Source organism: Propithecus coquereli, unplaced genomic scaffold (genome assembly GCF_000956105.1).
Source record: "Propithecus coquereli isolate 6110/MARCELLA unplaced genomic scaffold, Pcoq_1.0 Scaffold35, whole genome shotgun sequence".
Lineage (NCBI taxonomy): Eukaryota > Metazoa > Chordata > Mammalia > Primates > Indriidae > Propithecus > Propithecus coquereli.
The window spans coordinates 3,221,531-3,247,753 of NW_012149174.1; the positions used below are offsets into that span (position 1 = coordinate 3,221,531).

A 26,223-nucleotide genomic window follows, 5' to 3' on the forward strand; every position below is an offset into this window, starting at 1 on the left:
CCTGGACTCTTCCAAAATCCAATGTAAAAGACAAGGTCAGTAAAATCAGTCTCTATGCCACTTGGATCTATGATTAGCCATCGTGCATGAACATGGCACTTTTAAAAAAGACTTTTTCTCTAAGTAAAATGGCTCCCAAAGAGCCCAGTGATTTTTTTAAAAAGTGTTTCTTTTTAATTAAAAAAAAAAAAAGGATCAAAATGGAAGATGTGAAATGTGGGAAGAGGAACAAGAGAGTTGCTGAGTTTGCATTTTAAGTTGTGAGGGGCTGGAGCGGGCACCGCCAGGGAGTGAGGCCCCACCCCAGACCCTGCTCCCACAGCCGGCTGTCCCCACACCTGGGCTGCACCACCAGGGAACACAGGACAAAAGTCCTAAGTACAAGAGACCAATTCAAGGCTTCTTTCTGTGGCTGGGTGGTGTTTACGTGTGCAAATGTAGTAAGCCACTCCCCACTGACATAAGGTGCCTGTCTGTGGATACCGTACGCGTGCTCCAAAATAACGCTCAGTCCCAAGGGTGCCCACTGCTCCGCCTTCCTGGCCTTTGAGTCTCTGGGCAGCCCAAAGGCCATCATTTCTCTACTTTCTTGGCTTTCTTGAGGATGTCGCACTTTTTCCTGTTGGGGCGGCGACACCGCTCATCGATGCTAGGGATACATTCATAGTGCCACACCTCCTCCATCTTCTCCACGGGGTACACGGCTTCCACGTAGTGACGGATGAGTCGCAGCCGCGTGGGGTCCAGCTGCTTCTTGTTGCAAGCCCCGGAATGGTTGTACTGCAGCCGCAGGTTCTCGGCGGTGAAGAGTTCGGGAAAGAGCCGGACGAGGAGCCGGGCGGCGAAGTTGCCCACGGAGAGGCTCTGCTGCACGATCTCGCGCACCTCCTTGTCTGACAGCAGGTAGGGGGAAGGCACCGGGAAGTCGGGCGAGGGGACCACCAGCTCGTCCAAGGGGATCTTGCAGAAGTCCTTGCTGCTCCTTTCGGGGGGCAGCGGGGGCCCCTCAAACTCCTCTCGGAACCTCTCGGGGTTGACTGCATAGCTCCCCAGGTCTCTGCACTCGGGGCCCGGCACGTGGACCTTGCGCTGCTGCTGGTAGGAGCGCCTCTGCTCCGTGTCCCGGCGCCGGCAGCGCTCGTCCAGCTTGCCCACGAACTCCAGAGTCCAGACGCGGTCGTTTTTGGCCCGGGGGTAGAGCAGCTGCACGTAGTGGCGGATGAGCTTGATGCGGGTCGGGTCCAGCTGCTTCTTGCCCAGGGAGCCGCTGCAGTTGTACTGCTTGCGCAGGTTCTCGTGGGTGAAGAGCTCGGGGAAGAGGTGCACTAGTAGGCGGGAGGCGAAGTTGCCGATGGACAGGCTGCTCTCGTAGATGCTGCGCAGCTGCTCCTTGCTGAGCAGAGAGTCGGCGCCCGGCACCTCGAAGTCGGGCTGCGGGATCTCCAGCTTGTCAAAGTCAATGGGCACCAGCCAGATCTTCTTGGAGCGCCGGCCGGGCCGCTCGCCCTCAAAGCTGTCCTCCACCTTGACCACGGAGATGTCATCGGGCAGGCTGGAGGAGTCATAGCAGTCGTCGCGCGGGGCCTCGCCCTCGCTGCCCGCGTCCAGCCCCAGGCCCTCGAGCTCGTCATTGATGCGCTGGGAGCACTGCTGCAGCCAGGCGTCCTCCTCCTGCATGTCGGGGAAGTAGATCTCCGTGTAGTTGCGGATGATCTGCAGCCTCTGCGGGTCCAGCTCCTGCTTGCCGCCATCCCCGTAGCAGCTGTACTGCTCGCCCAGCTTCCGGTGGTCAAAGAGCTCGGGGAAGAGCCGGTGCAGGAGGAAGACTGCGAACTCGCCTGGGGAAGAGGCTTCGTCCAGGAACTCGGTTAGGTCCTGCGTGTCCACCACGTGGTCCGAGGCAATGGTGCTGCTCCGGTCCAGAGACAGGGCCTCTTCCTGGTCTTTGTTGTCCAGGAAGTGGCCTGTGTCCACCTGCTCGGCCTCAAAGAAACTGGTGACCTGGCCGCCAGGCTGGCTGTCCTCCATTTCCCGCTGGGCCCAGAAGCGGCTGAAGAAGTCGTTCAGCTGGGGCAAGCACTCAGCCTGCCACACAGCCGTGTCCTTCACCGAGGGGTAGTAGACCTCCACGTAGTTTCGGATGAGCTGCAGGTGCAGCGACTCCAGCTTCCGCTTGGCTGCAAAGCCACAGGCACTGCAGCCGCGGGAGAAGTCCACGTCGCTGAAGAGCTCGGGGAAGAGCTGCACCAGCAGGCGGCAGGCCAGGTCCCCACCCGACAGGCTCTGGTCCACGATCTGCTTGAGCTCTGCCGCTGTGAGCTGGTACTCAGGGGGTGGCTGGAACTTGGCCACCATCTCGGTGGGGCTCACCTGCTTCTTGATGCGGCTCACCTCCAGGGAGAGCAGGTCCACTTTGCTGTGCAGCTGGGACATGTTGGACGTGAGGGTGTTGAGCATGTAAAACATCTTCTGGATCAGGAAGTAGATGTTGGGGTCGCCGTCAGTGGCCGCCCCGGTGCTGCCATAGTCCCGCTTCTGTGGCTCGTTTAGGAGCCGCAGTGGCGAGGGGCTGTTGCTGGGGTTTGCCTTCTCGAAGAGCTCATAAGTGTTGAGCAGGTCCCCCGAGGGAGGATTCTTCTTCTCCATGATCTTGTGTGAGATGCCATACAGAGGCTTCTTATAAGAAGGGGTAGTGACATCGTTGCAGGGCTCGTCCTCACCCAGCCACACAGAGCCCGAGTTCCTGCCCCTGCCGGCCTGCTCTCCATTGCCCTGGCAGGGCGAGCTGTTCTCCCGGTTCCGCATGCCCGCTAGCAGTGCCTGGAAAACAAAAAGCATTTCCCAGGGCATTAGGCGGGTGTTCTGATTTACTACACTAGACCAAGGTTTGTGTCACACACAGGGGCTGAGGTCAACCTCGGGAGCATGGGAGAAACTGCTTCCCTCACCCCAATCACTCTGCCATCCAGGAATGCAACACTGACATGCAGGACACCAGCCCTGGACTCCCTGCCCACAGAGCCCATCAGAAGGCCAGCACAGACACTGGCAGGGCCGGGCAAGAACTCTGCGAGGGACGAGAGGGAGAGCAGAGGAAGGTGAGGAGCTCCCGCGGCTGCCCAGCCATAGACTGAGGCCTCAGTCTGCTCTCAGACAGGGACAGTGATTCCTGCCCAAGGTAGCCCCAGAAGGCAGCAATGTGTCCTTTCAGCCTGCAGCCCCTGGGCGAGGTTTCTGCACTTGGGAAGGCTCCTCTGAGCAGCATAGGCGAAAGGGAGTGCAGAGAGCAGCAGTCTGCTGCCTGCTCTACCACTGCCTGGAATTATGTCTCATCTCAGATGAGAAAATCCCCAAGCCGGGACAACTGGGAGAGAATGGAGACCCTAATTTTTCTTTCTTTCTTTTTTTTTTTTTTAACCAACAAGTATATAAACTGTGTTATGTCCATACAATGGAATATTACTCAGCAATAAGAAATGAAATACAGATACACATGGTACACAAGGTACTCAAGACAAACCTCCAAATAAGCATACTAAGTCAAAGCTGTCACACACACAAAAAAGGCCATACTGTTTGATTCCATTTATGTATATATAGCTCTGCAAAATGCAAACTTGCCCCTAGTGACAGAAAGCTGACTAGCAGCTGCCTGGGGATGGCAGGGAGGATACAGAACTTAGAGAACTTTATTGGGGGATGGGTGTTGATTATCTTGATTGTGGCAATGGGTTCACTGGTATACACATACGTCAAAATTTATCAAATTGTATACTTTAAATATATACCATTCACTGTATTTCAGTTGTAACCTAATAAACCTGTTCTTGACAAATGTTGAATTTGACCCAGAAACGTACTGAAATTATATGTATGTGTGTGTGGTGTGTGTGTGTATGACCACCACAGGATGAAATATAGTTTTGAGGGTTTAATTAAGCAGACAAGCTGATCAGTGAGCGCTGGTGGGTGTCAGGGAGCACATACGGTAGAAGCACAAAGTGCTGGCTCCCACCACCACCCCACACGCGCCTCAGGCAGCTGGAGAATGGACAAGAACAAAGGGTGTCCTCCGATGCTTCTTTCCACACCTGGGAAAAACACAGGTGGCGTGGCCTGGCCTAGGCCAGTGCTTCTTCCCCCCTCATGTACATGTGCATCACCTGGGCCTTGTTAGACTGCACAGCGGGAACCCTGGGCCTGCCTGTCTAATAATGAGCTCCGGGGTGCTGTTGCTGCTGTCCTCTCTGAGCAGTCAGGACTGGAAGACAATGTCTGCTCAGCTCATCTAATCCAGGCAGATCAGTGTTATTTGCAAGTCTTCAGATAGAGAACTAATGCCAGCACAAAACAGTTTGTGAGGTATTTCTCTCTGTAGCCTAAACAGATGTGGGGAAGAGACACAATCTCAAGAAGCTAGGTTTACAACATGGCGCTGAGAAGAGGTAGGTCCAGGGTGAAAAGAGATCATGAGGCCACATAAACATAGAAACTTTGATCTTTCTGAACCTCCCATGTTATTTATTTATTTATTTACTGATTTATTTATTTGGCTTGCTCTGTCACCCCAGCTAGAGTACAGTGGCATTACCGTAGCTCACTACAACCTCAAACTGCTGGGCTCAAGCGATCCTCCTGCCTCAGCCTCCCCAGTAGCTGGGACTACAGGCGTGTGCCACAATGCCCAGCTAATTTTTCTATTTTTAGTAGAGATGGGGTCTCACTCTTGCTCAGGCTGGTCTCGAACTCCTGAACTCAAGTGATCCTCCGTCTTGGCCTCCCAGAGTGGTAGGATTACAGGCATGAGCCACTGCACCCAGCCTGTTATTTTTTATTTAAATTAATGAATTACCTCCAAGACCCTCTCTGTTAGATAACAGAATTATCTAGCTGGGCATGGTGGCTTATACTTATAATCCCAGCACTTTGGGAGGCTAAGGTGAAAGGATCACTCAAGGCCAGAAGTTTGAGACCAGCTTGCGCAACTCTGTGAGACCCCATCTCTACAAAAATAAACAATAAATATTAGCTGGGTGTGGTGATACACGCCTACAGTCCCAGCCACTCAGGAGGCTGAGGCAGGAGGACCGCTTGAGCCCAGGAGTTCGAGGCTGCAGTGAGCTATAATCTCGCCACTGCATGCCAGCCTGGGCAACAAAGCAAGACCCTGTCTCTAAAATAATAATAATAATATGACTCAATTAGAGAAAGGTTAATTTTTCTCTTGCATCCCCATTGATGACAACCATACAAAAGAAAAGCTACTTTACTCCCTTAGGAGCATGAAGATAAAGGGATTCTTATAAGTGTTTTTTAGTTATCCCACAGAGCTGGCCAATACTCTCCTTGGGGTTTGTGTGTATAAGCCAACGAAGGGACAGTGGCACCTGGCCCTTGTGACCCTCCTACACGCCACTCCCAACCCCACACCACTCCCCAAGAGCAGAGAAGCAGCGACATACTCGGGTAGAGGGAGCCCACCATGGGTGGCCTGCCACCTGCCCTGCTCCCTCTGGGGTCTCCTCGCCGAGTGGTCCCCATCCTCATCACACTGCATGATGGGACCATGTCATTCCTGAGTCTATCCAAAGCGTCTAGCACAGTGCCTGGGGCACAGAAGACATCGATGAATGCCTGTGTGCCGCCACACACACGCATAGTTAAAGCAGAGCAAGGTGTCCCACCACTCTCAAGTACAGCCTGTGGAAAATGGGCTGTTCTGCTAGGCCCTCTGGCAGAGAGGTGTGACGCATGGATAAGAACTCAGCTCAGCTGAGGCATCCTCTGCGTGACCTTTTACACCTCATTTTCCTGTGTGTAACTCAGGCATAAGCAGTGGCACCTGTCTCACAGGGTCGTTGTGAGGACTCAATGAATAACACTCAGTGAATAACATAAAGCATTGAGCCCACATCTGAATCACATTGAGTGCTTAATAAATATTTACTATTACAATATGATTATTATTAAATAATGCTATTCCCAAGCCACAGCAGAGGTAATTCTGTGGGTCTTATTAAAGCAGTTGTAATGGTCACTCTCCCCCAGTAAACAGAGAAGGACTTTCCCACAGCACCTCAGGGCAAGTCACTCAGGAAGGCACTTCCTAGAGGGCTATTTGCTCTAAGGGTTTGGAGCAGGAGAGTCAGGGCACCTGAGTCCAAAGGTGAAGGGGGGATTTTAAGCTCTTCATATTTCTTTTGTTCTGCTATCTGGCAGAAGGCAGAGGATTATTTTTAAAAAGAAAAGAACCACACACACACACATACATACACACTCGCATCACCCACCCACCAGAAACTTAGAGAAAGGAAGGGGTGGAGACAGCTGAAAATCTTTATCCCTAATGCAGTGTGTTTCAAACGGTGGGTTAGGAGATGACGACTGATTTTTTGGTGGGTCACAACCGGCATATGAAGAAAGAGGGAGGGAAGAAGGAAGTAAGACATTTAAAAGACAGGAAGAGGCCAGGCGCAGTGGCTCACACCTGTAATCCTAGCAGCTTAGGAGGCCCAGGCGGGAGGATCACTTGAGCCCAGGAGTTTGAGGTTGCAGTGAGCTATGATTGTGCCACTGCACTCCAGCCCAAGTGACAAGGTGAGACCCTGTCTAAAAATAATAATAATATAACAATAAAATAAAAGATAGGAAGGAAAACAGGAAATATCAGAGTGCACCGCACAAAATAAGTAAGTTTGGGAAAGTTTTGTTTCATTTCCATGTGTATGTCTATATATTTATGTACAAATACATACATGTGAGCTGTTGCTCTATAAGGTAGATTTCTAACTGTGGGTCACTGTTGAAAAGCACTGTCCTATCAAATTCAAAGTGCTTTACTTGCTGATTACCGTAGAATATAAATTAGATTTTTAGCAATTTATTCACCATTAAATTCTATTACATCAAAATAATTTTAGAAGTCCCACGGACCATGAGATTACTACAAGGTTTTACTAATATAGAGAAATTTGAGTTTGTAATGCTAATAATTATAAATCATAACTACATTAGGAGTGATTTTAGAAAAGGAGTCCTTGCTTTACAACAAGTGGTCCAACTGGTACATTTAAAATAGGATTCCATGTAGAAAGATCATCATTCACATACCATCCAACAAGAGTACATGTTCTAGAGGGAGACCTGCCCTAATTAATTACCCAGGGTAGAAAATAAGTACAGAGAAGAATTTCTGGGTGAATTACTTCAAAACCAACAACAAATATAAGTTTTTGACTCCCCACATTCCTACCGCAGGCGGGAGGCGAGAGTACATCAGAACTGGAAACCCCTTCTATAACTCTCAATATTCAGCCTCATTAATACAAATATTTCAGTTTCCACCAAGCATGCCATCAACAGAAACATTTCTGGCTACACTGCTTGAATTAAAAATGTTAGAGTCCCAGTAGAGGGCAATATTCCTCACTCCCAGAAACCCTGGATACACAATTTAACACAGAACACCACACAGGCACCAAAGAGAAGGTTCTTAGATAGCCCCACACTGGTGCCCTGTCAACTCAGTGCTCCAATTTGCTGCCAAGGCGACAACGGGCTGGCTGCATTTGCTGCCGATGATAAAATCTCGGCTCAGCTGTCTAGGAGCATCAAGAAATCTTTAAATCTGCGCTAGTTGGCACTGGGTGACTGGCTGACACGGTCCCAGTTCTCTGAGGCTCATCTTCCAGCCATATGGGAGCTCTGCAGCGCCAGCTTCTAGCCCGGATCCCGATCAGGGCACTTCACTCTACTACCAGCACCCCCGGACTCCGGAGGGAAGGCCCAGATCTCTCAGCTGGACAATGTGAATGACAGAAAAGAACGATGTTGGGTTACAAGTGAGGGGTAAGTAGACTGTCTAGGGAGATTCCAGGTGTCCCTGCCCAGTGACATCCCAGGGACTGGGTCGCCATGGAGACGATCCAAGTACTAGGCATCATCAGGACCCCAGATCCAGAAGCAGTCACTGAATTTGTTCAGTGAATGATGAGTGGCTAAATAGTGTTTAGAGAGTCAGCAACCTGGAACTCCCAGAAAGCAGCCTGCCTCGGGGACACAAGGAGTCGAGGATTAAAGTGATGTCAGGGCAGTCCACGTGAAACGGCGGCTAGGGAGCTGGCCCCCTCATGGAATAACAGCGGTGAGAATGATGCTCATCTTTTTCATTTTCAACAGAATTATCTTCATCTTCATCATCTGGTGACCAGATCTAGTTAGCGATGAGCCTGGAAGAGCGCTACGCCACCTAGAGCCAGCAAACAAATGCTGCCGAGCGCCGCACATCTGGCAGGCACTGCGCAAGGCCCCGGACACCTGGGGAACAAGCCGGACAGTCTCTGCTCTCATGGCTTTCACCGTAACGCTGCCGACAGTATATGGTGACAATGACGAAGTGCTACGACGCTTCAAGAAGTAAGACTCTGGGGAGATAAAGCAACTATAGTGAAGGGAGGAGAGGAAGAGCAGAAGAAGACAGCAAAACCTTAGCACGTCTAAGGCTCCCTGTGCATCTCACAAACATCCCACTAGCCCTCAGGGCCACCAGCATGGCGTTTCAGTGCACAGTTCTGAATCAGGCAGGCGTGGCAGTGCTGACTCCTCTGAGCCTCACTAAGATGGGAACGGCCATGGTGCCTCTCTGCTGTGGCTGGGTGAGGCTGCCTAGAGTCCCAGCTGCTCCACAGGAACCGACACTTAGGAGTTCGGGACATGTGCGCTGCATGAGTGAGACGGCATTTCCGTTCTCCCATTAAAAAACAAACCGCAATGGCATTTTAGGATGTAAAAACAAAACAAAACAAAAACAAACAAAAAACCCCAGGAGAATAAAGCTAACCTCTGCCTGGCATACAGCTATTGAACATCACCCTGAATTCTGTGAACAAAAAGATGATTACCAATAAAAACCCTGGCTACTCACCTTCCACATCTGCTGTATTTGGCCAGGAAGCCCTCCCCGGCGGAGGTGCCAAGTAAGTATACAGCCCTTCATTACAGGGAGGCTTTAATTTTCTTCTACGCATCGTACTAAATGTCACGCATAAAACAAGTCATCAGCACTGATGGGGGTTTAAATGTGATGCACTTTCCCACTGAGGCTCCCCCTCTGCCCCTCGCCCTTCCCTTGGGGTGGGGGAGAGGGGACGGAAGATGGCTATGTTCTCGCTGGGTGGTGCTCAGGCCCGGGGCATCCCAGAGGGCACCCAATGGCCTCCCATGCCAACTGCATTCTGATAAATGTGGAGGGTCACAGGGGTTGGATGTGTAGATGGGGCCTCAGGCAGCAGGTGACATTTCTGCTGGCTGACTGTGCTGGGCTCCTCACCTGGGCTCTCTCGCTGACACACAAGAAACCAGTGAGGTCATAGCACTTCCCCTCAGCACCGTGCAAGAACCTGAGTCTTAGCGATCTGCCCCTTCTCTGACGGCTGCTCATTCTGGCGTTTTACCTTGCTGGTAGGACCCACCAAGGTCAAGGGCAGCAGAGAGCCAGCTCTTTCCAATCACTCATGATACTCACACCAGGAACAAGGCTGCCCAGTGGCATCCTGGGGCTTTTTAATGTGTGTGCCTGAGTTTGCTCATCTGCCTGCTGGTGATATTAACCCCTTCATCACTGGACTGTTCTATGAATTAAATGGAATAAGATATGGAATGGTCCTATTTGTTGAGGAGCTTCTGATAACTACGCACTTCCTTGCTACTGCTTTTGATTATCACTGGTTGCAGCCTCCAGGTTCCTCCTGTCTCTGGTGGTGAAAGTGCTTCAAAAACCAGCACACACTCCCTGCCCCACCCCCACCACATGTACAAGAGGGCTCAGGAAGTTCAGGGGGAGAAGGATAAGGAATTATTCGCTCTGAACTAAGAATAGTACTATTTTGAAAAATCAAAATACACTATCATTTCATAAAACCGATGAATTGTTCTAAAGTCCCCAAGATTCTAAGACTATTGATTTACTGACATGTCGACTTACACAAATTTTTTAAAAAGGAATACTGCCTGAATTCACAATACCTTTTTATAAGATTGAAGAATTTCAAAAGATTTATACTTATATACATTCTTTACATAGAACAGGAGGGAGAGCAGGGATTCTCAATCTCACTTTATACACACTTAAGCCAGTTAACAGAGCAAATAAAAGACCCAAATAAAACCCAGGATCTAACATGACTTTTCTACTCTAAAATCTAATGAGTTAGAACTACCTTCTGTATCCAATGCACTGGCAAGTATAGTAAATACATGTGACCATTTTAGTACATGTCGATTGGACAAGCCGTTTTAGAAATATTCAGATGCATTTTTGGTTCCCTTTTGCCCAAACGTGTCAGAATTTCTAGGTGATGCCTGAAGCTCCAGCCAGACAAAGCTTGCTGCCCCACGAGATCAAGAATAACATCGCCACCTTCACAGCATTCACGTGATCCTCGGGAAAGTTCCCACTGTAAACCTCATGGCATTCCAGCCCAGTGCCAGATCTGTCCTGACTTGCTTTACATACTGAAGGATTCAACTAAAATATACATCACAGGAACATTCCCTTCCCTTTCTGTCCCCAGGGATATGAAGATGGTCCCTTCTCTATGACCCTGTTACAACAGAAACTTATTGAAAGGATAAAGTATGACACCATTTATATAACGAGGGAACCGGGCCACCTCAGGTTGTCTACAAAGGCTACAACCTGGTCTCTGCATGGTCAGAACTCCTTGTTGGGAGAGCTTGCTGTTCCTTATTTATAACGACGGCCACAACAGACCTTCCCATCCTTGTGTGAATGCCTCTTTGCAATGTGACTTTGTTGCTCCTGCCATCAGGAGATGGAGTCTATTTTTCTACCCTTGGGCATAGGTTTGGCTATGTGACTTGCTCTGAGCAACAGGACAGCAGCACATGTGATGACCACAGAGGACTGAAAAGTGTTTGCACTCTGGAGCTTGCCCTCTTTTGCGCCCAGGAACTCTTCCATCGTCATCGCCATCGCAAACAAGCCTGGAGTAGCCCCCTCAAACGGAGAATGTGCACCAAGGGAAGCTCCAGCCAATCCAGCCACCCCAGGTGAGGACCCAGATGTGAGTGAGGCCATTCCAGACCGCCCATCCCTCAACACAGCCAAATCAGAAGAACCAGTAGCTGATCCAGAATAACATGAACGAATAAATGGTGGCTGCTTTAAACTACTAAGTTCTAGCAGGGCACAGTGGCTCAGGGCTGTAATCTTAGCACTCTGGGAGGCCAAGGCAGGAGCATCGCTTGAGGTCAGGAGTTTGAGACCGGCCTGAGCAAGAATGAGATCCTGTCTCTACTAAAAATAGAAAATATTAGCCTGGCAACTAAAAATACAGACAAAAAATTAGCCGGGCATGGTGGTGAGCACCTGTAGTCCCAGCTACTCAGGAGGCTGAGGCAGGAGGATCGCCTGAGCCCAGGAGTTTGAGGCTGCTGTGAGCTAGGCTGATGCCACAGGACTCTAGCCTGGGCAACAGAGACCCTGTCTCTCAAAAAAAATAAAAGCCTACTAAGTTCGAGGGTAGTTTGTTACACTGTTCCCATGAACTGACACACTCAACGTTCTCTTTCATTTCCTTTTGCTTGCAAACTTGAAGTAAATTCAGAATTAATCATAAACAAATGTAATACACAAGGAAAAATGTTTTGAGGTGTCCCTTTGGTAATTTAATATACACTTCTCAAACTTCTCAAAACTTTCAGAATAACCTCTAAAAATCTAACCTATAGAAACACTCACACAAGGTCACTAGATTTGTTTAGGTATATGGATATTCCCTGTGGCATTATTTGTAATAATATAAAATTAATATTTAAAAAACATCTAAATACCAATCATTAGGGAAAAGTATAATAAATTATGTTTTAGAGTAAAACATAAGAAAAAGCAGATGGTTATATGTTTTTCAAACAAGCTGTCCTACTAACCATCTCGTAGCTTTCATCTGCCATAGCAGGTATCAATACTAGTCAGGAACCTCTGGGTTTAATCTAGTCATTACTCAGTGTACTGGAAACTGCTACCCATGCTTGAAACCTTTCCCCAGATCACGAAGTATGCAAGTGACTGGTTTAGGCAGCCTGAGTCAAGGGTGAGATTTTTTTTTTTTGAGACAGAGTCTCGCTCTGTTGCCCTGAGTAGAGTGCCGTGGCATCAGCTTAGCTCACAGCAACCTCCAACTCCTGGGCTCAAGCAATCCGCTTGCCTCAGCCTCCCGAGTAGCTGGGACTACAGGCGAGCATCACCACACCTGGCTAATTTTTTCTATTTTTAGTAGAGATGGGGTCTCACTCTTGCTCAGGCTGGTCTCAAACTCCTGAGCTTAAGCGATCCTCCCGCCTTGGCCTCCCAGAGCGCTAGGATTACAGCCATGAGCCACCAAGCCAGGCCAAGGGTGGGATATTTCTAATTATTCCTTTATAAAAAAGGCTCATAGGTATAAAAAATTGAACATTTTTTTCTGGGCATTACAGATTTTTAAAAATGTCTTGCTCGATCATTACTCATGATAGTCAAAAACTAGAGACAACTCAAATGTTCATCAACTGACAAATGGATACACAAAATGTGGTATATCCATGCAGTGGACTATTATTTGGCCATAAAATGGCATGAAGTGGCTTCAGGTTTCTGGTTTGGCATATAAGGACCCCGGAAGTCACCACTCCATCCTAACAAATACAAAGTGGAACAAATTTAAAAAATCAACTTTCCTTAGATCTGCAAGACAGGTAAGATCATGGGGATAACTGCTGCACGCGAAACTGTACGGACAAGTGAATACAGAGAGTCACAACTTACCAGATCAGACACCTCCATGGGAACCAGTGCTGGGTGGGGAAATCTGAACTGTAATTGATTACTGGCTGGAGGCTCAGTGTGGACAGGTCTGAGAGTTAAAAACTCCAGGGGGACCCAGTTGTCGGGGGTCCCCACAACTTTGTGGGTTTTACCTCCAAGAGCTCTACCAGGTTCTCACAGAGAATATTACAGAAAAATCCCCATGTGCTTGCAGCAGGGGGAGGGGAAAAGGAACTATCTCGAAATACCCCGGAGCATTCTGTTTGTCTTAAGAAAACCTTCCCTCCCAAGAAACTATTTAACCAGAGCCAAACCTGGTGAGGGTTTATCAGAGCCTAAATGACCTGGGGGAAGGGAGATACCCAACCCCAGCTGCCTCCAGCCTTTCACCTGGAGGAAGGGAAACACAGAACTCCAGCCCACCTGAGCCATCCTGTCCCGCCTAAGGGAGGAGCGGAGGAGCTAAGAAATCCACATGAAATTCACAGTCCAGAGGCACAGGGCTGCTAAAAGACTCAGACCTAATCACAGGACTGGAGAATGCTTCCCTTCCCCCTACACCTTCCCACCGCATCACTGAAGGAAGGACTATTTACAGCAGTTCCTTTTTCCAAGCACATCATGTCTGGCTATCAAGAAAACATTACAGCTGAGCGCGGTGTAGTCCCACCTGGGAGAACTGCTTCAGCCCAGGAATTTGAAAGCAGCCTGGCAACACAGCAAGATTTCATCTCAAAAAAATAAATAAAAATTAAAAAGAAAAAATTACAAGGCATTATAAGACCAAACCAGACTCAAATATAGTAGAGATGTTGGAATTACCAAACAGAAAATGGAAAATAAGTATGATTAATATGCTACTATCTAATGGTAAAGTAGACACCACGTAAGAACGGATGGGCGAGGTACACAGAGATGGAAATTCTAAGAAAGAGAAAAAGGAATGCTAGAGTTAAAAAGCACTGTAATATGAATGAAGAATGCCTTTGATGGGCTTTTTGGTAGGCTGGACACGGCTGAGGAAAGAATCTCTAAGCTTGAGGGTAACTCAATAGATACTCTAAAGACAGAAAAGCAAAGAAAAAAAAGACTGAAAAGACCAAACTGACTATCCAAGAACCGTGGGACAACTACAAAAAATGTCACATACACATAATGGGAATACCAGGAAAGAAAGGGAGAAAAGAACAGAAGAAATATTTGAATCCATAATGACTGAGAATTTCCCCAAATTAATGTCTGACACCAAACCACAGAATCAGGAAGCTCAGAGAATACTAAGCAAGATAAATGCCAGGCCGGGCTCAGTGGCTCATGCCTATAAACCTAGCACTCTGGGAGGCCGAGGCAGGAGGATCGCTTGAGCTCAGGAGTTTGAGACCAGCCTGAGCAAGAGTGACACCCCTTCTCTACTAACAATAGAAAAATTAGCCGGGTGTGGTGGTGCGCGCCTGTAGTCCCAGCTACTTGGGAGGCTGAGGCAGAAGGATCGCTTGAGCCCAGGAGTTGGAGGTTGCTGTGAGCTAGGCTGACACCATGGGACTCTACTCAGGGCAACAGAGTGAGACACTGTCTCAAAAAAAAAAAGGCCCCCTCCTCCAAAAAATATATATATATGCATATATATATGTATTATAAATCTAATAAAATATGTATGTACCAGATCTATATGAGGAAAAGTACAAAACTCTGATGAAAAAAAAAATCAAAGAACTAAATAAATGGAGAGATATTCCATGCTCATAGATAAGACTCAATATTGCCAACATGTCAGTTCTTCCCAATTTGATCTATAGATATGATGTGTTCCAATCAAAATCCAATCAAACTATTTTATTGATATCTAAAGCTGATTCTAAAGTTTATAGGAAAGGCAAAAGACCCAGAATAACCAACACAACATTAAAGGAGAAGAATAGTATCAGAGGACTGATACTACAATACTACCTGACTTTAAGACTTACTATAAAGCTAAAGTAATCAAGACAGTGTGGTATTGGTGGAAGAATAAACAAATAGACCAATGGAACAGAGAGCCCAGAAACAGACCAGCATAAATATAGTCAACTGATCTTTGACAAAGGAGCAAAGGCAACACAATGGAGCAAAGACAGTCTTTTCAACAAATGGTGTTGGAACAACTGGGCACCCATATGCGAATATATATACAAATCTAGACACAGACCTTACACTCTTCACAAAAATTAACTCAAAATGAATCACAGACCTAAATGTAAAATGAAAAATATAAAACACCTGGAAGATAACATAGGAGAAAATCTAGATGACTTTGGGTACGGCAGTAACTTTTTAGATATGACACCAAAGGCGTGATTTATAAAAGATAGTACTGACAAACTGGACTTCATTAAAATCAAACATTTCTGCTCCATAAAAGACACTGTCAAGAGAACGAAAAGAAAAGCCACAGGCTGGGAGAAAATATTTGCAAAAGACATATTTGATAAAGGACTACTGCTGGGCACAGTGGCTTATTCCTGTAATCCTGGCACTTTGGGAAGCTGGCGTGGGAGGATCGTTTAAGGCCAGGACTTTGAGACCAGCCTGGGCAACATCGTGAGACCCCATCTCCAAAAAAAAAAAAAAAAAAAAAAAAAGACTGTTAACCAAAATATATAAAGAGTTCAACAATAAGAACACAAACAAAATTTTAAAGTAGATCCAAAAACCTTAAGACAACCTCACCAAAGAAGATATACAGCTGGCAAATATGCTTATAAAAAGACTTTGCACATCATATGTCATCAGGAAAATGCAAATTACAAAAACAATGAGATACCACCACACACCTATTACAGTGGTCAAAATGCAGAACACTGACAACGGCAAATGCTGGCAATGATGTGGAGCAAGAGGATCTCTTATTCATTGCTAGCAGGAACGCAAAATGGTACAGCCACTTCGGTAGTTTCTTACAAAACTAAACATACTTTTATCATACGATCCAACAATCACACTCCTTGTACCCTAAGAAGCTGAAAACTTATGTCCACCCAAAAACCTATACATGGATGTTTACAGCATCTTTATTCATAATTGCCAAAGCTTGGAAGCATCCAAAATGTCCTTCCGTAGATTAATGGATAAACTGTTATACATCCAGACAACAGAATATTGTGCTAAAAGAAGATGAGCTATCAAGCCATGGAAGAAACTTAGGTGCATATTACTAAGTAAAGAAGTCAATCTAAAAAAGGCTACGTACTATATGATTCCAACTATATGATACTCCGGAAAAGGCAAAACTATTGAGATAGTAAAGAGATAAGTGGTTGCCAGGGGTCATGTGGGAGGGAGAGATGAACAGGTACAGCACAAGAGATTTTCAGGGCAGTGAAACTACTCTAGATGATACTAGAATGGTGGATACATGTCATTATACATTTTTCCAAACCCGCAGACTAATACAACACGAGGAGCAAACCCTAATGCGAACCATGGACTTTGGGTGATAATGTGTCAATGCAGGATCAGCAATTGTAACAAATGTACCACTCTGGTGAAGAACGTTGGCAGTGAAGGAGGCTATGCATGTGTGGGGGTAGGAGGTATATGGAAAATATGTACCTTTTGCTCAATTTTGCTGTTAATCGAAAATTGCTCTAAAAAATAAAGTCTGTTAAAAAATAAAAAAGGAATGAAGTACTGTATACATGCTACAGCATGGATGAACCTTGCAAACATCATGCTAAGTAAAAGAAGCCAGACACAGGCCGGGCGCGGTGGCTCACGCCTGTAATCCTAGCACTCTGGGAGGCCGAGGCGGGTGGATCGCTCAAGGTCAGGAGTTCAAGACCAGCCTGAGCAAGAGTGAGACCCCGTTTCTACTAAAAAATAGAAAGAAATGATCTGGACAACTAAAAATATATAGAAAAAATTAGCCAGGCATGGTGGCACATGCCTGTAGTCCCAGCTACTAGGGAGGCTGAGGCAGGAGGATCGCTTGAGCCCAGGAGTTTGAGGTTGCTGTGAGCTAGGCTGACGCCACGGCACTCTAGCCCGGGCAACAAAGCGAGACTCTGTCTCAAAAAAAAAAAAAAAAAAAAAAAAGAAGCCAGACGCAAAAGGCCACAGTGTGTATGATTCCACTTACATGAAATGTTCGGAACAGGTAAATCCATAGAGACAGAAAGTAGATTAGTGGCTGTCAGGAGCTAGAAGAGGGGGAATGAGGAGTGACTGCTAATGGGTAGGGGTTTGTTTGTGGAGTCATGAAAATGTTCTAAAATTGATTGTGCAGTCAAATGCACTACCACTGAGCTGTACCCCCATAAAACTGATTGTGGTAACGGTCACACAACTCTGTGACTATACTAAAAACCATTAAACTACACAAATTAAACTGGTGAATTGTACAGTATGTGTACTATATCTCAATAAAGTTGTTTGGAAAAAAACCCATATTAAATAAAATAAGATAAAATAAATATATCACTTGATATTCCATGACACGGAATACAGGGCCTCATTGGCATGTAATGTAAACATGTATATTTAACTTCTGGTTAGAATCTTAGTCCCATCACTATGCTAATTAAAGAGAAGATAGTTTTCACCTACTGAAGCCTAACCAAATCCCTAAAATGCATACATTACCAATTTCTTTGGATCTGCCCTAACATCATTGGATAGGGGACAATTAAAATAAACCACTAAAGCCGAGTCCCAGGCTGACACCCCACAGTGCTCCGGCTAATGACGACGAGCCTGCAAATTTGTGCTGTTTCGAACAAACATGCAGAAGCTGCAGTGCTCATCTGGGTCTCCTACAGAGTGCGGGGAGGGGGGAGTAGGGGTGGAGCTGGAGCAGGGAACTTGGGAAAATGTTCTTCTAGGAGTTAAAGGTAGATTTGCTGTACCATGGGGAGGTTCTGCTGACGGGGCATTTGGGCCAGACAGCCACCCCCCTCCCAAAGCAGCCTCTCTCCTCAGCCTTGACTGTGCTATGTTCGTGTCTTGTCTCGCACCCAGACTGTACACTGCTATAGGGGGCCACGTGCTATCTCTCTCAGCATTTGGCCAAGTTCAATATAACCAGCAGGTGGTTAAGAAATAAAGCATATTCATAAAATAGGTAACTTAGGGGGTAAAGAATTCCCCATTTTACAAAAAGATTCACTCAAAAAGAGTTTCTTCAGGAACACAATCCTCTAATAGACAGGAGAGATGGATTTAATTTAGGAAGAGATCTACCCCCAATTTTTCCAGGAATCAATCTATTATGTAAAGTTGAAGTAGGCTTATGTTAACCGTCCTTGCTGTGAACGAGTTCTAGCCTTCCCCAGTGGCGCGCAGCCAAACAGAGAACTCAGAAGCAGCTGTACTGTGAAGACCCCCCTTGCCCATAAGGAATCCAGACAGAGACAAGAATTCCTGTTAAAGACACCTTCTAGAAACTGCAGCCAGAGATGGGATAGCTTAAATGAACCCTTCTTATGTCCGAGGGTTTAGCAGTTGCTCAGAAGCCCAGGAGTAGAGAGAGATTCAGCACCAAATCAGAGAGGGTTAGAGCCTAAGCAAAGCGAGGAAGTGGCCGGGCCCTCACCTCAGGTATCAGCCGCCTCCGCTTCACGCTGGGGACAGAGTCGGGCAGGCCATCGCTGGCCGGCTGCTTTCGTTTGCTGCAGTCCTGGAGGGCAGTGAAGACGCTGTCCAGAGGGTGCTTGTCAGCAGTCCTGGAATTCACTGAGCAGTCCAGGGCAGCATCTTCAGCTTCTGTCTCCACTTTCACAGTGTTATTTTTTAGAACTGTGGCAGAGAAGAAACAGGGCTCAGTGGGAGAGACCGGGGCCGCACAGAGATCGGCAGGGCTCTCTTGAGCCACGGGGGATTTGTGGGTGGCCCTTTGACACTGTCACTCAGATAAAGATGTCTAGTCATAACAAACTTGTGCTTTTCAACAATGCAATTTTTTCTTGTTGCACTAGTGCTATACAATAAAACCATGTTCCAAGAATATTTAGTTCCAAATTGGTTTAAAAGTCATCTTTTTGGGGGGTGAAGGAGATGGAAGGGGAGAAATAAATATTATCTTTTTGTGCTTTTAAAAAGTAACTCTGTAAAGATCCATAAGATGCTTATAATTATAACAGGTGTGTGGGTGGAGGCGGATGGGAACTCACAGGGCTGGGAGGAGACTTTTCATTATATACCTCTTTATATTTTTACACCATGTGAATGTATGACCTAATCAGAAACACTAAATTAAAAACATTTTTTTAAAACATTTTTTTACCTTCTTCTACATCTTCACTGAATTCAGTTGAGTTCATCTTCTATTCCACTAAATGAAAAGACAAAGAAAAAGCCTTGATTTATTTCTTAATTTCCCCTACCCACGGAGAATTCCCTTTCCCTCCCAACCCCAGCTCTGGGCAATAGAAGGCTAAAGGCCATGCAGCACCGTGGACACAGGTGTCCCCTTAAACTTGTTTGCAGACACTCAGGAGCAGACAGGCCACGGGTTCGCCTGCAGGGAGCCCTTCTCCAGGACTTCATGTGAGCATGATGTGTCCCAAAGCATACACTGGGAGCCACTTACTGAACCAGGGGAATGTTATTTGAACAAATCGAGTCTTAAAAAAGATCCCAACTTTAATGATCTCCCTTTAGTCTATGCTTATAAATTCCAGCCACAACATGAAAGGGCTGAAGAAGGTTGGAGGCTGTGGATCCCAACGGACCCGAGCTGCCCATGACAGTGGCCACTAGCCACACATGGCTACTGAGGACTCGAAATGTGGCTAGTCCAAATGAAGATGTGCTGTAAGTGTAAAATAAACACCAGATTTCAGACTTAGCCTAGTAAAATGAATGTAAAATATCTCACTAATAATTGTTTTATATTGATTACATGTTGAAATGATAATATTTTGGACTTACTGGGCTGAATATTCTTATTAAAATTAATTTTACCTATTTTTTTAATGTGGCTACTAGAAAATTTAAAGTCATACATGTGAGTCAGGTGCAGTGGTATGTGCCTGTAATTCCAGCTACTTAGGAGGCTGAGGTGGGAGGATCACTTGAGCCCAGGAGTTCAAGACCAGCCTGAGCAAGAGCAAGACCCTGTCTCTACTAAAAATAGAAAGAAATTATCTGGACAACTAAAAATATATAGAAAAAATTAGCCGGGCACGGTGGTGCATGCCTGTAATCCCAGCTACTCGAGAGGCTGATGCAGAAGGATCGCTTGAGCCCAGGAGTTTGAGGTTGCTGTGAGCTAGGCTGACACCACGGCACTCGAGCCCAGGCAACAGAGCGAGACTCTGTCTCAAAATAAATAAATAAATAAATTACATATGTGTGTCATATTTTTAGATATATATATATATTTTTTTTTTTTTGAGATAGGGTCTCACTCTATTATCTGGGCTAGAGTGCAGTGGTATCATCATAGCTCACTGCAACCGCAAACTCCTGGGCTCAAGTGATCCTTCTGCCTCAGCCTCTGGAGTAGCTGGGATTACAGGCGTGTGCCACCATGCCCGGCTAATTTTTTTTTTTTTTTGGTTGTCCGGCTAATTTCTTTCTATTTTTAGTAGAGACAGGGTGTCACTTTTGCTCAGGCTGGTCTCAAACTCCTAACCTCAAGCGATCCTCCCCTCTCAGCTTCCCAGAGTGCCAGAATTACAGGTGTGAGCCACCTCGCCCGGCCCTGACACCAAGACTAAAAGTACCACTAAGTCTTTGAGAGCTCCCAAATTCTGTAATAGCATGTACATGAATAGTATAAGGTATAAGGGAGGTAGTAACATTTGGAAAAGAATAGATATTGCAACCTTTAATATTGGCATTGGGAGTCAACTGATTAAGCTGACTGTAGACACAGACTTCTCATTTTGGTTAAGGATCAGAGGAGAGCAGGACTAAGGAGTATCTCTTAGATATTTCTGTAATAGGGATGCCATTTACAATGCTCAGTAATCCATTCACGGGGTAGCCACAGAGTGGTGTGTGGTCAACATAGAGTCCTCTGCCTGACACGCATGAATGGGGTGGGAGGAGCCAAGAGAAAGAGCACATCTAGGTCATCCATGAGCACCATAACTTCAAAATTCACCAATAATAGCCATACTTACAAAGTGCTTATGATGGGGAGCACTATTCATAGTGCAAGAATAGTACACAATAGTGCAAGATGGGCAAAATTCTTTTCAGAGAAATGAAAAAGACAATAAGATTTATTTGAAACTGAAAATAATTCCTACTCACCAGTCATCTCCTACCTGAAAAGCAAAATACGCAAGGTGATACTGATAGAAAACAAGTCATAAGTCAACCTCAAGGGTTCAAGAACTATGTTACCGGAGGTGAACTTTAGCAACTCCTTCTATTGCATTTCAAGGAAATAAACAGTAGAATTCGATAACTGTCACCTGAACGGGGTGTCTCTGTATAGACAGGAGGGTTGGACACTGCCAGGCAGAAGTTCCAGACCTGATTCCCAGCCCAGTCAGGGGGCCTCTCCAGGAAACACACAGGTCACCCAAATGCCCTGAGCTTGCCAAATGCCCTTGGAAACTCTGCCACACGGTCACATAACCCATTCCCTCCCATCGAGGGCAGGCTGAGCAGCAGCAGAGCGGATGGGGAGGAGCGAGGGCTGTCGGAGACCCGCACGTTGTACAAAACAAATCACAACGTGCAGAGAAAAGGCAGGAGATGGAGAAGATATGGATGATCTGTTTGGGGGGAAAGGGTCACAGTGAAAGAAAAAATGCAAAGACTCGGGCTAAGCAGAAAGCCTTAGAAGGATGAGTGAATACAGAAGGAAAGAAAACAGGAGTTGATGAAAGCACAGCAGAGCCAGAGGTGCTGAGTAAGAGGGCACATTTAACTCCCTTGACACTCGGCCAGCCCAGTTTCTCCTCGGGCCACCACGTGAGAGCAGTGCTGGAGCCCGAGGGCGTCCAGGCTGCTGCGGAGTCTGCTGGAATGTGGCTTGGTGAGCAGGAAGGCTATGTTCTGAATAACCGCATGGGATGCTACAGCGGGCAATTTAGCCCTTGAATTCTGAGACCCCAGAAAACGATGAAGGAAGAGCACCCGTCTGAGCCACTAGGGGGGCCAGAAAGCTGGAAAGGCTCACCCCTCAGGGCACTCAGGACAGCCAGGGCATCTGCTTTGGAAAATATTTCCGGTTCATTTACAGACTAGTGACAGATGTTAGGTTAGCACAGAAGTAACCCACAACACAGGATGGTGGGCCCCTTCCCTCCAAGCCAGCGGATCAGCCCCGCTCACTGGGGAATTTCCTATGTGCAAGGCGCTGGGTGCCCCGGGGAGGGAGTGAGGGTGCTCTTAACACCCTCACCAGCTCCTGCCAGGCCCCAATGCCCAATGCATGTGGCCTCTGCCTCACCCTGGACTATTTTAGTCCCAAGTTTAGCAGTAAAGAAACTCAGGGCAGGTAACTCCTTCCAGCTACTGAGGGACAGAACCAGGATTCAAACCCAGTCTGTCTGTGCCTCCCGCCAGCCAGCCGAGTGAGGAAATAACATTTTATTAAGGTTCATTCAGTGAACATATTGACCTGTTTCTGGACTCGGGTCTCTCTGTCCAACAGCAACGGGGGAACCCAAGTCTCCTTTGCCTCCAGGTAGCTGCCTGGAAAACCAGTCTGCTCCACGTCGGAACTAGACTCCACCCCACAGCACAGAGAAGTTTCACAAGACAGACACGTAGTTTCACAAGTGCAGTGTAGGCCACGCCCTGCATCCCCGCTGCCGCAGTGATAGCACACGAACAACATGCCGGCTGGGTAGAAAGGGAATAGGCGTCACGTTGCTACTCCCATTTCCTGATCATCTGCCCAGATGAGGGTCGCAAGCTGTGCCCCTCTTGGGTGGACACAGAGCACCCAAATGCCTAGCACGCCACAGACGTTACTTTGCATGTGTAACTACAGGTTTCGTGGGAGCTGCCGCAAGTGCCACAGCTCCCGCCTTCTAAGGGCTGCAACGACTGTCTCCTGTGCCTGCCGGACTGGAGAGAGTTTCTCATTCTAACATTCTCTACCTTTCAAAGCCTTCTTATTCCTCTCAGCACAAAACTCAAATTGTGAGACATTCTATGCATCCACACGCTCCCTGCCCCCGCCCCTCCAATCAGCTTCTTCTACAAGGGGCGGCTGTTCCACGTCCCTCGGAAACCTTGATGGGTCCTAGGGAGGGTTAAGCAAATGAAGGACACGTGCCCGGCTTGCAGCTGCCTCTAGTTCAAATGCCACAGGTTGCTACAGGTTGTCGATGACCTATCAGAGGTCATCCAACTCTCAAACAGGACCAATCTCTAGTGGTTCATTTAATAAGTGAAAATGCTGGGTTTTTCGTTTTTTTTTTAAACAAATAGCCCAGGAAGCCTGAGGCAAAGTGACTGTCACTGGCACAGAAAGGTTTTAAATGTTGCGGAGCTCATAGGAGCATATACAAATATATTATTACGCCTACTAGTCTCTATTCGTCTGCATGGAGATGGGCAATGTTCAATTTTCAATTCAGGGCATGTGGGTGGGGAAGATTAGAAGTCATCAGAAAAGCCTTCAGTTTACAAAGAGCACAATAGGGAGGATAATCCCAAATGTTCAGAAATAACAAGGTGCTTTAGACACTTGAATATCAAATTACGAAGGATAATTGTTTAAATTGGCTACATAAATGCAGTAACTTGCAGGGCTTGGGGCTACCTCTTCGCATCACGCTGGAAGCCAGAATGAGCATTGTGCCTATCAGCATGCACCTGGCTGGGGCTGGAAGGGACGCTGAGGAGGGAAGTCTGTGAAGAAAAACAAGAAGGCAGGAAAGTGAGAGCCCTTCTCTGGTGCTCAGGAAGAACCACACCATAGAGAAATGGAAACGCTGGAAAGACTTACACTTTATAGGACATTTCGTATTTTTGGAGTTCATTTTAAGAAGGGAAGGTGCGTAAAGGGATTTTTTTTCTTTCTTTATCAGGTAGTACACTTATCCCTAAGCATCCATGGGGAATTGGTTCCAGAAGCCCCGAAGATACCAAAATCCAAGGATGTGCAAGTCCCTTATATAAAATGGTGTGTGTTTGCATAAAACCTATGCACATGCTCCTGTATACTTTAAATCATTTCTATTTTACTTATAATATGTAATACAATACTTTAATATGCAATAAAATGCTATGTAAATAGTTGTTATACGGTATAGTATTTTTATTTGTCATATTTTATTGTTGTATTGTTATTTTTTAATTGGTTTTCCCCCGCCAAATATTTTCCATCCACAGCTGGTTGAACCTGAGGGTGTGGAGGGCTGACTGTATGTGCACATGGAACAAAATTCAAAAGGTAAAAAGGATATTTGGTTAAAAAGTCCACTCTCCTCCAGTTACTGGGTTAATGTCTTGGAGGTAACTACGTTTGCCTTCTTGTATGTCCTGCCAGAGATAGTCCGTATCAGTGATTCTCCAAGTGTGGTCCTCAGAAGGGTAGTGCTGGAGCCTCCTTCATGGCTTGCACACATCTCATGTCTCTCTCTCCAAATCCAACACAGTAGTCAACTTAGCAGCCCGAAATTGGCCACGGTAGGAGGATTTACACCAGGAAACTGACACTCACTACAAACAAGGCCTTTTTTTTGAGACAGGGTCTTGCTTTGTCACCCAGGGTGGAGTGCAATGGTGTGATCATAGCTCATTGCAGCCTCAAACTCCTGGGCTCAAGTGATCCTCCCACCTCAGCCTCCCGATTAGCTGGGACTACAGGTGTGCACCTGGCTAACTTTTTTCCTTTTTGGGCAGCTGGTTTACCAGTACATCCAAGATCCTTTCAGGGGGGTCCTTGAGATCAAAACTATTTTTTTTTTTCTTGAGACAGAGTTTCATTCTGTTGCCCTCGCTAGAGTGAGTGCCGTGGCATTAGCCTAGCTCACAGCAACCTCAAACTCCTGGGCTCAAGCGATCCTCCTGCCTCAGCCTCCCGAGTAGCTGGGATTACAGGCATGTGCCACCACGCCCGGCTAATTTTTTCTATATATTTTTAGTTGTCCAGATAATTTCTTTCTATTTTTAGTAGAGACGGGGGTCTCGCTGTTGCTCAGGCTGGTCTCGAACTCCTGACCTTGAGCGATCCACCCGCCTCGGCCTCCCAGAGTGCTAGGATTACAGGCGTGAGCCACGGCGCCCGGCCCAAAACTATTTTCATAGTAACACTAAGATGTTATTGCCCCTTCACGCTTATTCTCTCACAGGTGTGCAGGGGAGTTTTCCAGAGGCTACGTGATACATATTTCACAAAAGATTAAATGTAGGCCAGGCGCGGTGGCTCACGCCTGTAATCCTAGCTCTCTGGGAGGCCGAGGCAGGCGGATCGTTTGAGCTCAGGAGTTCGAGACCAGCCTGAGCAAGAGCGAGACCCCGTCTCTACTAAAAATAGAAAGAAATTGGCCAAACAACTAAAAATAGAAAAAATTAGCCGGGCATGGTGGCACATTCCTGTAGCCCCAGCTACCTGGGAGGCTGAGGCAGGAGGATCCCTTGAGCCCAGGAGTTTGAGGTTGCTGTGAGCTAGGCTGACGCCACGGCCCTCTAGGCAGGGCAAGAGAGTGAGACTCTGTCTCAAAAAAAAATTAAATACAGAGACAGATACAAAAAATCATTAGCGATTTGCAAAAATGTAAACAATGCCACTGTTTTCATTAAGTTTTTTTAAACATACAGTAATATGTCATAAAAAATGTTATATTAACTTCTAGTGGCTTAATATTTTTTATTATGATTATTTTAAAATAAATATTTACATATTTTCCAGCTTTAATTTCTAACACAGCAAACATTGATAGTTATGACCCACACACAAAAGCTCTTTGGGGTCCTCAATGATTTTTAAGAGCATAAAGGGGTCCTGAGTCTAACGGTATGAGAACTCTGTTTCTCACTTTTTTCACTTAACAGGTCATGAAATTTCTCTATCACTATTTATTTTAGTTTGGGCTCCCCCGACAGCAGACCTTGAGACAAGGATTTGGAGATGAGTAGTTTCTTTGGGAGGAGACAGAGACAGGCTGAAAATCAATAATGAGCTTCGGGTCACAAACAGCACCCACACAACAGGAAGTGCTGAGGTGTCACCCAGGGGCAGCGGGAACAGAGGGAGGACCCAGCCCACCTGGGCAAGCTCCAGGAAGGCAGAAGCCCTCCTGTGCCCTTCCCCTTCCAGCTCCTGCCGACACGACACTCGGCCCAGTGCTTTGTGCACTCAGTGGAGATGCAATAATGCCAGCCCCCACAGGCTGGGAGGTGCTGTGCTAAGGGCTTTACGGTAATCTCATTTATCCTAACACTCCTATGAGGCAGAATTCCTGTTCTTCCCATTTCACACATTAAAGCTGAGGCACCATGTTAGAGCA

The 26,223-nt window shown here is 46.7% G+C and overlaps 1 protein-coding gene across 1 annotated transcript; it reads right to left on the minus strand.

The window, feature by feature from the left end:
* Positions 1-470: 470 nt before the first annotated feature.
* Positions 471-19,126, minus strand: BEND3 (BEN domain containing 3). The gene is made up of 3 exons (XM_012651239.1): positions 19,080-19,126; positions 18,390-18,592; positions 471-2,820 (listed from the first exon to the last, which is right to left on the minus strand). The coding sequence occupies exons 1-3, from the start codon at positions 19,114-19,116 to the stop codon at positions 574-576; spliced, it is 2,487 nt and encodes an 828-aa protein (XP_012506693.1). The 5' UTR covers positions 19,117-19,126; the 3' UTR covers positions 471-573.
* Between the last annotated feature and the right edge of the window lie 7,097 nt (positions 19,127-26,223).